General features: G+C 38.8%; 1 protein-coding gene across 3 annotated transcripts in view; it reads left to right on the top strand.

Annotated features, from left to right (window-relative positions):
* The window catches only part of ATRNL1 (attractin like 1), a 919,082-nt gene that overhangs the window by 240,552 nt on the left and 666,266 nt on the right, over nucleotides 1-12,264 (top strand). For all 3 annotated transcript variants that reach the window (XR_012381651.1, XM_025881114.2, XM_073904148.1), the window contains exon 18: nucleotides 4,446-4,664. Coding sequence is in view for 2 of the 3 variants with exons in the window: in XM_025881114.2 (XP_025736899.1) it covers nucleotides 4,446-4,664 (219 nt within the window). In the remaining variant the exon portion in view is untranslated. The remainder of the gene's footprint in view (nucleotides 1-4,445; nucleotides 4,665-12,264) is intronic.

Here is a 12,264-nt window from a genome sequence, read left to right as displayed (position 1 = left end):
CAGTTTGCATTAGGGTTCACTCCTGGTGATACATTCTGTGGGTTTGACAAGTATATAATGGGATGCAGCCATCATTACGGTTTCATTCACACCAGTTTCACTGCCTAAAAATCCTCTGAGCTCCAACTATTTATCCTTCTTTCTTTCCTAATTCCGGGCAATCACTAATATTTTTACTGTCTATACAGTTTTGCCTTTTCCAGAATGTCATGTAGTTGGAATCATATAGTATGTAGCTTCTCAGATTGGTTTCTTTCACGTAGTAATAGGCATCTAAGTTTTCTTCATGTCTTTTCACAGCTTGGTAACATTTAATTTTAGAGCTGAATAATATTCCATTGTCTTGTACCACAATTTATCTGTTCACCTAATAAAATCTTGTTGCTTTTGGCAAGTTTTGGCAATTATGAATAAAGCTTCAGTAAACATCTATGTGCAGGTTTTTGTGCGGACAATAAATTTTTAGTTCATTTGATGGGTAAATAGCATGGATTGTTGTTGCTGGAATGTATGGTAAAAGTATGTTTAGTTTTGTAAGAAACCACCAAACTGTCTTTCAGAGTGGCTGTATTTTGCATTCCCACCAGCAATGAATGTTTCTGTTACTTTGCATTCTACACACTCACCGGCATTTGGTGTTGTCAGTGTTTGGGATTTTGGCCATTTTAATAGGGGTATCTTATTGTTGTTTTAGTTTGTAGTTCTCTAGTGATGTGGTGTGGAGCATCTTTTCATACTTGGCTGTGTATATCTTCTTTGATGAGGTATCTGCTTAGGTCTTTTGCCCATTTTTAAAATTGGGTTGTTTGTTTTCTTATTATTGAGCTTTAAGAGATTTTGTGTATTTTAGATAACAGTCCTTTATCAGGTGTGTCTCTTCTAAATATTTTCTTACAGCCTATGGCATATATTTTCATTCTCTTGACAGTGTCTTTGCAGAGCAGAAATTTTAAATTTGAATTTAAATTGTAATGAAGTTTAGTTTATCATTTTTTTTTCTTTCATGGATTGTGCCTTTGGTGTCATAACTGAAACATCATCACCAAACTCAAGGTCATCTAGATCTTATATGCTATCTTCTGGGAGTTTTATAGTTTTGCTTACAATGCTCATCTGTTCATGCATGTTATCATGAGAACCTTTAGCATATTAATCATAGTTTTAAATTCCTGGTCTGATAATTCTGATATTCCTGCCATGTCTGATCTGATGCTTGTTCTGTCTTTTCACATTGTGTTTTTTGCCTTTTGGTATGCCCTGTAATTTTTTCCCTGATAGCCAGATATGATTTACAGGTAAAAGAGACTGCAGTTAGTAGGCCTTTAGTAACATAGTGGTAGGTTGTGGAAGGAGCAGAAGTCTTCTGCAGCTAAGTCTCAGTCTTTTAGTGAGCTTGTGCTTCTTGCTGTGAGCTTCACTAGTGCTTCTCAGTGTTTTCCCCTCTCTTGGTTGGTACAGGATGGCCCAATGGATTTGTGTATTTCTTCCTGCATCCATGAAGACCAACCAGGGCAGGATAGGGCTGGGTATTTCCCTTTTACAGGTCAGGTGAGCTCTGATAAAACCTCAGCAGTTTAGGCTCTGTTAAATAGTGTTTCCAGGCCTTGTTAAGAAGAATGGAATGTTCTGGCATGGTTTTTGTCTTCCTCTGCTGGAAGCACAGGAAGGTTTTTCTTTGATACTCACTGTGAAGACCTTGTAGAGCTCCTGGAGGTAAAACAAAAGTGTGGGAGTGCCCCTGTGACTGGGTCCTTCTGGGAATTTTAACTCTCAGAGTTGTCCACACTGAGCTTCTAGCAATTGATCAGCTCTGGTTCAGGGTCTCTTCCCCAGACACTGGCTCCTGCAGAAGTTTCAAATTTGGTGTATTACGATTCTCCGTATACTTCTGTCTGTCTCTCCAATCTCGCAGGCAGTGATTTGCTCTGTGACCTCACTTCTCTGATAGAGCTAAGAAGAGTTGTTGACTTTTCATTTTGTGCTGCTTCTTACTTTTTGGTAGGATGGAGTGGTAACTTCTGAATTCCTGACATGCTGTATCAGAAACCAGAAAGCTCTAGTAATCATCTGATGACATAATTTCTTACAGATTGATTTTTCAAATTCTTACACATTTCAAAAACCGTATTGAATGTTTTACAACTTAATTTCTTAAAAAGCCAAAAATAAAGAAAATAAAAATGATTGCTCTAATTACTTGTAATTTATACAGTCTCTCTGCTACTTATAACTTAAGAAAAATAGCATAGCTTACAAAAGCTTTCCTGTATTATTGTCTAAAAAACATTAGAATCTGTCAGGTTTTGAATCACTATTAAATACTAAAGGATGAATTTTCTGTTAATCTTTCAGCAATGCCTGTTGCTTTCCACTCTTGAGCAAAAGGAAAACCAACATTACTTTATGTAATAGTTTCATCTGTAAAATAAAATCTGAGAATAAAATGTTGCTCTGAACATGATATTTTGTAACTTGTTATTAAAGCCTAAAATCAAATAGATAAATAGAACTAGAAGGTTAATAGTTTGTCATTCAGCCAGTGCAAGAAACCCAGCATTCTTTCATCTAAGATTTCCTGAGTTGTTTGGAAAGCATTAACAGGAATGCTGTACTTGAGAATAGTTTAGACTTACTTTGTATGTAATGCTTCTTCAAGACATTTTTTGGTTATATTTCCTTAAAAAGACAGTCCTAAAATAAAATTTACTTTCCTAGGAGATTTCCATAGACTCTAATTATAAAACTAGATTTATTCTGGTTGAGACCTAGTAAAGATCTACTTCAAATCATCACATGATAGTAAATAATTGGAATGTCAAGATAACATACCTAATTTGATATTTTCCATTATTTCCTATTGATTTTGTAGCAAACCTGTACACTTTTGAAGACAGAATAATCCAGTCAACAATACTGTGGGGTAGCTACAATCATACATGTAAGAGAACTATTTCAAAGCACGAAGGCTAAGAAGGGGTATGGTAATATATGAAATGTTCAGTTGTCTAAGGATCTTTTAATACTGCTGAAAAAAATATAAATTCCAAAAGGAAGTATGTTCATGTCAATGAATTACTTATCTACAGAAATAACTTTAGTCAGTTGTATTCAATGATTCAAAGAGTGTTCTTCTTTTTTAATTATTATTGAGGAAATATAGCAGACAGTACTCATTTTCCACCTTCCTATATCCAATCTCTGAAATACTCAGCATGCAAAAAATTCTTCATAACAAATCTTATTGTAATTGATGAATTCTTTAATCCAATACTCTATTATGCCTGCACAGTTCACTATATTGAATTCTTGATGTTCACTGAGAAGCTTATGACCGTTCTTGTTGGTAGCAATTTGAGGAACGTTTCTGTTTACAGTAATATTGAAACATTAAGTGGCAATTAAGTTATTACCACCATAACAATGAAATTTGGTCTGCCAGAAATTAGTTTCTTCCCCTTCTAGGTTTTTACTAGCATGTGGCTAGATCATTCATGATGTCTTATACCACTGTCACTATCTTCTACGGATAAACAATTTCCAAGACAAAGAGTTCCTTTTCTAGCAAAATATCAGTAAAAGTAATTAAAGAAAATCTCAGTCCAATATAGGATACTCTGATTGTGAATTAAAGATTTAAAACATCGCATAGCAACTATAGTGAATATAACACAAACTATAATATGTTCACCCTTGGAAAAGCCATCACAGTATTTATAGGCTTTGTTGAAGCTCACAGATTGTACACCAATTAAACAAAACGTTGAGCTTCAGCCTGTGAGTCTTGGAGGGATATTCTGCAACCCTGAAAGTCAGACAGAGCCTTTGCTGGTTGCCTGGCTGACACTGCGATCTGGTGCCCAAGTTCCCATTCAGTTTGGCTCTTTGGGTGAGATTGAGTTTACTCGTCACATGATAGCCAAATGCTCATATCCTGGACCCTTGGGAAGAGCATTGTCAATGAAAGGCAGTACACCTGGGGCTCAGCTGTCTCAGAATGGGCAGGCAGCAATTACACTGGATGTTCACAGGCAGGTGCAGAGTTTTTCCTTGAAGGCCCTCACTAGGCACAAGAACAGCTAACATGACTCTACATCATGGACAAGGGTAAATGTGATCTGTAGGCCCCGGATCAGCTTCCAAAGGGTCCTAAAAACAGGTAAAGTTCTCAGGAACCTTTGAGGGCTGACTTCATTTTTCTCCATGTCATGGTTACCACACCTTTTTTCACCTTTAAGTCAGTCCATTTATCTCTTTGCTCATGATGTATGTTTTATTCCCTTTAAGTAATTGCTGTCTGTTAGATATTATTACAAAAAATGTTTACATTAACTATAGACAACTTTTTACAATCTTTTTTTCAGATCGTATTTATTTTTCCATTAGCTTACAATTCCATTTAAATTTAAAGTCATATAACATATTTTGTTAATGTTCCTATCATACAGCTCAAAATTGTTCTGGATTGAGAACCTGTGGACATTGTTTGGAACAACCTGGATGTGGCTGGTGCAATGATCCTAGTAATACAGGAAGAGGACACTGCATTGAAGGATCTTCACGGGGACCAGTGAAGCTTGTTGGGATGCACAAGAATGAGATGGTTCTTGATGCCAGTCTTTGTCCTAAAGAAAAGAACTATGAGTGGTCCTTTATCCAGTGTCCAGGTAATAACAACGTGATGAAAATAATTTCAGTTTGGAAACCAAGAATGAGTTTTTCTTTCTTATAATAAATATTTAGAAAAAAATAATGAGACTCAAATTTCACAGATGAAAAAATATTCTTTCCTATATGCATCTCTGTTATGCAGATGGCATTCTGTTTGGAATCATTAAATATAGGCTAACCATATGCACGGTATACAATTATTATATTTGGCTTCATATGAATTGCTAAGAGGAAAAATACTGGGTTCATGCATGTACTGAGGTCTTTCATTGTCCATGGTATTATTATTTTTATTTTTATTGTTATGTTAATCACCGTACATTACATCATTAGTTTTTGATGTAGTGTTCCATGATTCATTGTTTGTGCATAACACCCAGTGCTCCACGCAGAATGTGCCCTCTTTAATACCCATCACCAGGCTAACCCATGCCCCCACCCCCCTCCCCTCTAGAACCCTCAGTTTGTTTTTCAGAGTCCATCATCTCTCATGGTTCGTCTCCCCCTCTGACTTACTCCCCCTCATTCTTCCCCTCCTGCTAAATTCTTCTTTTTTTTTTTCTTAACATATAGTGCACTACTTGTTTCAGAAATACAGATCTGTGATTCAACAGTCTTGCACAATTCACAGCGCTCACCATAGCACATACTCTCCCCAATGTCTATCACCCAGCCACCCCATCCCTCCCACCCCCCAACACTCCAGCAACCCTCAGTTTGTTTCCTGAGATTAAGAATTCCTCATATCAGTGAAGTCATATGATACATGTCTTTCTCTGATTGACTTATTTCACTCAGTATAACACCCTCCAGTTCCATCCACGTCCTTGCAAATGGCAAGATCTCATTCCTTTTGATGGCTGCATAATATTCCATTGTGTATATATACCACATCTTCTTTATCCATTCATCTGTCGAGGGACATCTTGGTTCTTTCCACAGTTTGGCTATTATGGCCATTGCTGCTATAAACATTGGGGTGCACGTACCCCTTCAGATCCCTACATTTGTATTTTTGTGGTAAATACCTGTAGTGCAAATGCTGGATCGTATGGTAGCTCTATTTTCAACTGTTTGAGGAACCTCCATACTGTTTTCCAGAGTGGTTGCACCAGCTTGCATTCCCACCAACAGTGTAGGAGGGTTCCCCTTTCTCCGCATCCCCGCCAACATCTGTTGTTTCCTGATTTGTTAACTTTAGCCATTCTGAGTTGTGTGAGGTGGTATCTCATTGAGGTTTTGATTTCGATTTCCCTGATGCCGAGCGATGTTGAGCACTTTTTCATGTGTCTGTTGGCCATTTGGATGTCTTCTTTGGAAAAATGTCTGTTCATGTCTTCTGCCCATTTCTTGATTGGATTATTTGTTCTTTGGGTGTTGAGTTTGATAAGTTCTTTATAGATTGTGGATACTAGCCCTTTATCTGATATGTCATTTGCAAATATTTTCTCCCATTCTGTGGGTTGTCTTTTGGTTTTGTGGACTGTTTCTTTTGCTGTGCAAAAGCTTTTTATCTTGATGAAATCCCAATAGTCCATGTTTGCCCTTGCTTCCCTTGCCTTTGGCGATGTTTCTAGGAAGAAGTTGCTGCAGCTGAGGTCGAAGAGGTTGCTACCTGTGTTCTCCTTTATGATTTTCATGGACCCCTGTCTCACGTTTAGGTCTTTCAACCATTTGGAGTCTGTCTTTGTGTGTGGTGTAAGGAAATGGTCCAGTTTCATTCTTCTGCATGTGGCTGTCCAATTTTCCCAACACCATTTGTTGGAGAGACTTTTTTCCATTGGACATTCTTTCCTGCTTTGTCAAAGATCAGTTGACCATAGAGTTGAGGGTCCATTTCTGGGCTCTCGATTCTGTTCCATTGATCTATGTGTCTGTTTTTGTGCCAGTACCATACTGTCTTGATGATGACAGCTTTGTAATAGAGCTGGAAGTCCGGAATTGTGATGTCGCCAGCTTTGCCTTTCTTTCTCCAAGATTCCTCTGGCTATTCGGGGTCTCTTCTGGTTCCATACAAATTTTAGGATTATTTGTTCCATTTCTTTGAAAAAAGTGGTTGGTATTTTGATGGGGATTGCATTGAATGTGTAGATTGCTCTAGGTAGCATTGACATCTTCACAATGTTGGTTCTTTCAATCCATGAGCATGGAACGTTTTTCCATTTCTTTGTGTCTTCTTCAATTTCTTTCATGAGTATTTTATAGTTTTCTGAGGACAGATCCTTTGCCTCTTTGGTTAAATTTATTCCTACGTATCTTATGGTTTTGGGTGCAATTGTAAATGGGATCGACTCCTTGATTTGTCTCTCTCTGTCTTGTTGTTGGTGTATAGGAATGCCACTGATTTCTGTGCATTGATTTTATATCCTGCCACTTGACTGAATTCCTGTATGAGTTCTAGCAGTTTTGGGGTGGAGTCTTTTGGGTTTTCCACCTAAAGTATCATATCATCTGCAAAGAGTGAGAGTTTGACTTCTTCTTTGCCGATTTTGATGCCCTGGATTTCTATTTGTTGTCTGATTGCTATGGCTAGGACTTCTAATACTATGTTGAATAGCACTGGTGATAGTGGACATCTTTGCCGCGTTCCCGACCTTAGGGGAAAAGCTCTCAGCTTTTCCCCATTGAGAGTGATATTTGCTGTAGGTTTTTCATAGATGACTTTTATGATATTGAGGTAGGTAACCTTATCCCTCTACTCTGAAGAGTTTTGATCAAGAAAGGATGCTGTACTTTGTCAAATGCTTTTTCTGCATCTATTGAGAGGATCATATAATTCTTGTTCTTTCTTTTGTTAATGTATTGTATCACATTGATTGATTTGCGGATGTTAAACCAACCTTGCAGCCCAGGGATAAATCCCACTTGGTCATGGTGAATAATCCTTTTAATGTACTGTTGGATCCTATTGGCTAGTATTTTGGTGAGAATTTTTGCATCCATCTTCATCAAGGATATTGGTCTGTAATTCTCCTTTTTGATGGGGTCTTTGTCTGGTTTGGGGATCAAGGTAATGGTGGCCTCATAAAATGAGTTTGGAAGTTTTCCTTCCATTTCTATTTTTTGGAACAGTTTCAGGAGAATAGTTATTAATTCTTCTTTAAATGTCTGATAGAATTCCCCTGGAAAGCCATCTGGCCCTGAGCTTTTGTTTCTTGGGAGTTTTTTGAAGACTGCTTCAATTTCCTTAGTGGTTCTAGGTCTGTTCAGGTTTTCTATTTCTTGCTGGTTCAATTTTGGTAGTTGATACATCTCTAAGAATGCACCCAATTCTTCCAGGTTATCTAACTTGCTGGCATAGAGTTGCTCATAATATGTTCTTAGAATTGTTTGTATTTCTTTGGTGTTGGTTGTGATCTCTCTACTTTCATTCATAATTTTGTTGATTTGGGCCATTTCTCTTTTCTTTTTGATAAGTCTGGCCAGGGGTTTATCAATATTGTTAATTGTTTCAAAGAACCAGCTACTAGTTTCGTTGATATGTTCTACTCTTCTTTGGTTTTTATTTCATTGATTTCTGGTCTGATCTTTATTATTTCTCTTCTGCTGGGTTTAGGCTTCGTTTGCTGTTTTTTCTCCAGCCCCTTTAGGTGTAGGGTTAGGTTGTATATTTGAGACCTTTCCTGTTTCTTGAGAAAGGCTTGTATTGCTATATACTTTCCTCTCAGGACTGCCTTTGCTGTATCCCAAAGATTTTGAACAGTTGTGTTTTCATTTTCATTGGTTTCCATGAATTTTTTTAAATTCTTCTTTAATTTCCTGGTTGACCTATTCATTCTTTAGTAGCATGCTCTTTAGCCTCCATGTATTTGAGTTCTTTCCGACTTTCCTTTTGTGATTGAGTTCTAGTTTCAAAGCACTGTGGTCTGAAAATATGCAGGGAACAATCCCAGTCTTTTGGTACTGGTTGAGACCTCATTTGTAACCTAGGATGTGATCAATCCTGGAGAATGTTCCATGGGCACTAGAGATGAATGTGTATTCCGTTGCCTTGGGATGGAATGTTCTGAATATGTCTGTGAAGTCCGTTTGGTCCAGTGTGTCATTTAAAGTCTTTATTTCCTTATTGATCTTTTGCTTAGATGATCTGTCCATTTCAGTCAGGGGGGTGTTAAAGTCCCCCACTATTATTGTTGTCAATGTGTTTCTTTGCTTTTGTTATTAATTGCCGTATATAATTGGCTGCTCCCATGTTAGGGGCATAGATATTTACAATTGTTAGATCTTTTTGTTGGATATACCCTTTAAGTAGGATATAGTGTCCGTCTTCATCTCTTATTACAGTCTTTGTTTTAAAATGTAATTTGTCTGATATAAGGATTGCCATCCAGCTTTCTTTTGGTGTCCAATAGCATGGTAAGTGGTTTTCCACCCCCTCACTTTCAATCTGGGGGTGTCTTTGGGTCTAAAATGAGTCTCTTACTGACAGCATATTGATGGGTCTTGTTTTTTAATCCAATCTGATAGCCTGTGCCTTTTGATTGGGGCATATTAGCCCATTTACATTCAGGGTAACTATTGAAAGATATGAATTTAGTGCCATTGTGTTGCCTGTAAGGTGACTGTTACTGTATATTGTCTGTGTTCCTTTCTGATCTGTGCTGCTTTTAGGCTCTGTCTTTGCTTAGAGGACCCCTTTCAATATTTCTTGGAGGGCTGGTTTTGTGTTTGCAAATTCCTTTAGTTTTTGTTTCTCCTGGAAGCTTTTTATCTCTCCTTCAATTTTCAATGACAGCCTAGCTGGATATAGTATTCTTGGCTGCATATTTTTCTCGTTTCGTGCTCTGAAGATATCATGCCAGTCCTTTCTGGCCTCTCAGGTCTCTGTGGATAGGTCTGTTGCCAGTCTAATGTTTCTACCATTGTAGGTTACATATCTCTTCTCCCGAGCTGCTTTCAGGATTTTCTCTTTGTCTCTGAGACTCGTAAGTTTTAGTATTAGATGTCGGGTGTTGACCTATTTTTATTGATTTTGAGAGGGGTTCTCTGTGCCTCCTGGATTTTGATGCCTGTTTCCTTCCCCACATTAGGGAAGTTCTCTGCTATTATTTTCTCCAATATACTTTCTGTCCCTCTCTCTCTTTCTTCTTCTTCTGGGATCCCAATTATTCTAATGTTGTTTCGTCTTATTGTATCGCTTATCTCTCGAATTCTGCCCTCGTGGTCCTGTAGTTTTTTATCTCTCTTTTTCTCAGCCTCTTTATTTTCCATTATTTGGTCTTCTATATAGCTGATTCTCTCTTCTGCCTCATTTATCCTAGCAGTTAGTGCCCCCATTTTTGATTGCACCTCATTAATAGGCTTTTTGATTTCGACTTGGTTAGATTTTAGTTCTTTTATTTCTCCAGAAAGTGTTTCTCTAATTGCTTCCACGCTTTTTTCAAGCCCAGCTAGTATCTTTAAAGTCATGATTCTGAACTCTAGGTCTGACATCGTACTAATGTCCGTATTGACTAGGTCCCTGGCAGAAGGTACTATCTCTTGTTCTTTTTGCTGAGGTGATTTTTTTCATCTTGTCATTTTGTCCAGAGGAGAATAGATGAATGAGAGAACAAAATGCTAACAGGCTAACAACGTCCCCAGCAAATATACTCTATACAAATCAGAAAAGACCTGAAACCAGGGGAAAAGAAAGGGAAAGAAAGGAAAAAGAAAAAGATAAAAACAAACAAAAATAGAACAAAACAAAACAAAAAGAATATGATCAAATATGATCAGGCTAGTGCATAGATCAGTGCCACACACTAGATTTTGGGCGTATTTTGGTCTGTTAGAAGAAAGTGCCTCCTAAAGTTTTAAAGGAAGAAAGACTCATAGATGTACAAAATAAGGGTTGATACAATGAAGGGATGGAATATGACTGTACAGATTAAAATTATAAAAGATTTTATAAAAGGAATTCATAAGATAAGTTGTTTGAAAAAAGAAGTTTTTTTAAAAAAAAAGAAAAAAAAAGGGAGAGAATGTGATCAGGCAGGAGACTAGAACAAAGCCATACACTAGTGATTTAGGGTACATTTTGATCTGTTAGAAGAAACTGTATCTCAAAATTTTAAAGAGAGAACAACTTATATATATATATATATATATGCCAAAACTAAGGGTAACTACTATGAAGGGATAAAACATGACTTAGAAATGAAAAATAAAAAATGTTTTTTTAAAGGATTGATAAGATGTTGGTTGAAAAAGGGAAAAAGAAAAATTAAAGAAAAACAGTTAAAAAATTAGCTTTGAAAAACTAATGAATCATGGTAAAAAAAACATGAATTCTACGTGCAGTATTCCTCTAGCGCTGGAGTTCACCCGTTCTCCTTGATCAGTAAACTTGGTCTTGGCTTGCTGGCTGTTCGTGCTGATCTTCTGGGGGAGGGGCCTGTTGCTGTGGTTCCCAAATGTCTTTGCCGGAGGCAGAATTGCCTTGCCCTTTTCAGTCGGGGCTAAGCAAGGTGCTCGGGTTTGCTCTCAGGAGCTTTTGTTTCCTGCAAGCTCTTGGTACAGCTTTGGAGGACGAGAGTGAAAATGGCGGCCTCCCAATCTCCATCCGGAGGAGCTGAGAACTTGGGGCCCCGCTCCTCAGTGCGCCCCCAGAGAAAAGCAGTCAGTCACTCCCGTCTCCCCAGTCTCCAGCCGCACTCCGTGCTCACCCAGCCTGTGACCGAGCGTTTCTATCTCTGGGACCTGACCCCGTGTGGAGTCTCCAAACACAGCAGATCCCTGCGGTGCGCTCCCGCACCGCTCCTCCCAGGGGAGGAAGGGGAGTCTCCCTGGCTCTGCCGCTTGTTGGGTCCTTGCTGGAGGAGCAGTGGCCTGACCAGGCCGCGGACCACAGTTTATGGCCACCCCGAGCTGAGAGCCCGCGCCTTGGCTCCGTCTCTGCAGTCAGCTTCCCTGCTCTGATACCTGGGAGCTCTGCTGCACTCAGGCACCCCCGGTCTTTCTGTGACCCCGAGGGTCCTGAGACCACACTGTCCCGGGAGGGTTCCACCCCCCGCTTAGCCACTGAAGTGACATCCCTCAGCGGAGCCGGCTTCTAAAAGTTCCGATTTTGTGCTCCGCGGCTCTATCACTTGCCAGAAGCAGCTGACGGAGCCCCCTCCCCCGCCGTCTATCCTCCCGAATATCGCCTCGGATTCACTTCTCCGCACGTCCTACCTTCCAGAAAGTGGTCGCTTCTCTGTTCAGAGAGTTGTTGCTACTGTCTTCTTTGATCTCCTGTTGAGTTCGTAGGTGTTCAGAATGGTTTGATCCCTATTCAGCTGAATTCCTGAGACCAGATGAAATCCAGGTCTCCTACTCCTCCGCCATCTTGTTCTGCCCTTCATAGTATTATAATACCTTAGAATTCAAGGCAGGTCAGAAGACCCAGTCAAACTTCATGCTAAGTGTGGTAATGTTTTAAATGATATTTGTGACGGAATCAGCAGGCCTCATTTTGAATACCATTAAATTTTGAAGGTCAATAGTTTTTAGGTTTTTTTTTTCCATAGGAAGTCTGTTCTTATACTGAATAAAACCACTCTCCTGGAAAAATTAACATATTCAATATATTTTTATTGAGTGCCTACTATGTGCCAAAGAGTGTTTCAAGTGCTA

Source organism: Callorhinus ursinus, unplaced genomic scaffold (genome assembly GCF_003265705.2).
Source record: "Callorhinus ursinus isolate GAN/ISIS: 27379988/994484 unplaced genomic scaffold, GSC_fseal_2.0 scaffold20, whole genome shotgun sequence".
NCBI lineage: Eukaryota > Metazoa > Chordata > Mammalia > Carnivora > Otariidae > Callorhinus > Callorhinus ursinus.
This window is presented reverse-complemented; position numbering and strand designations above follow the sequence as displayed.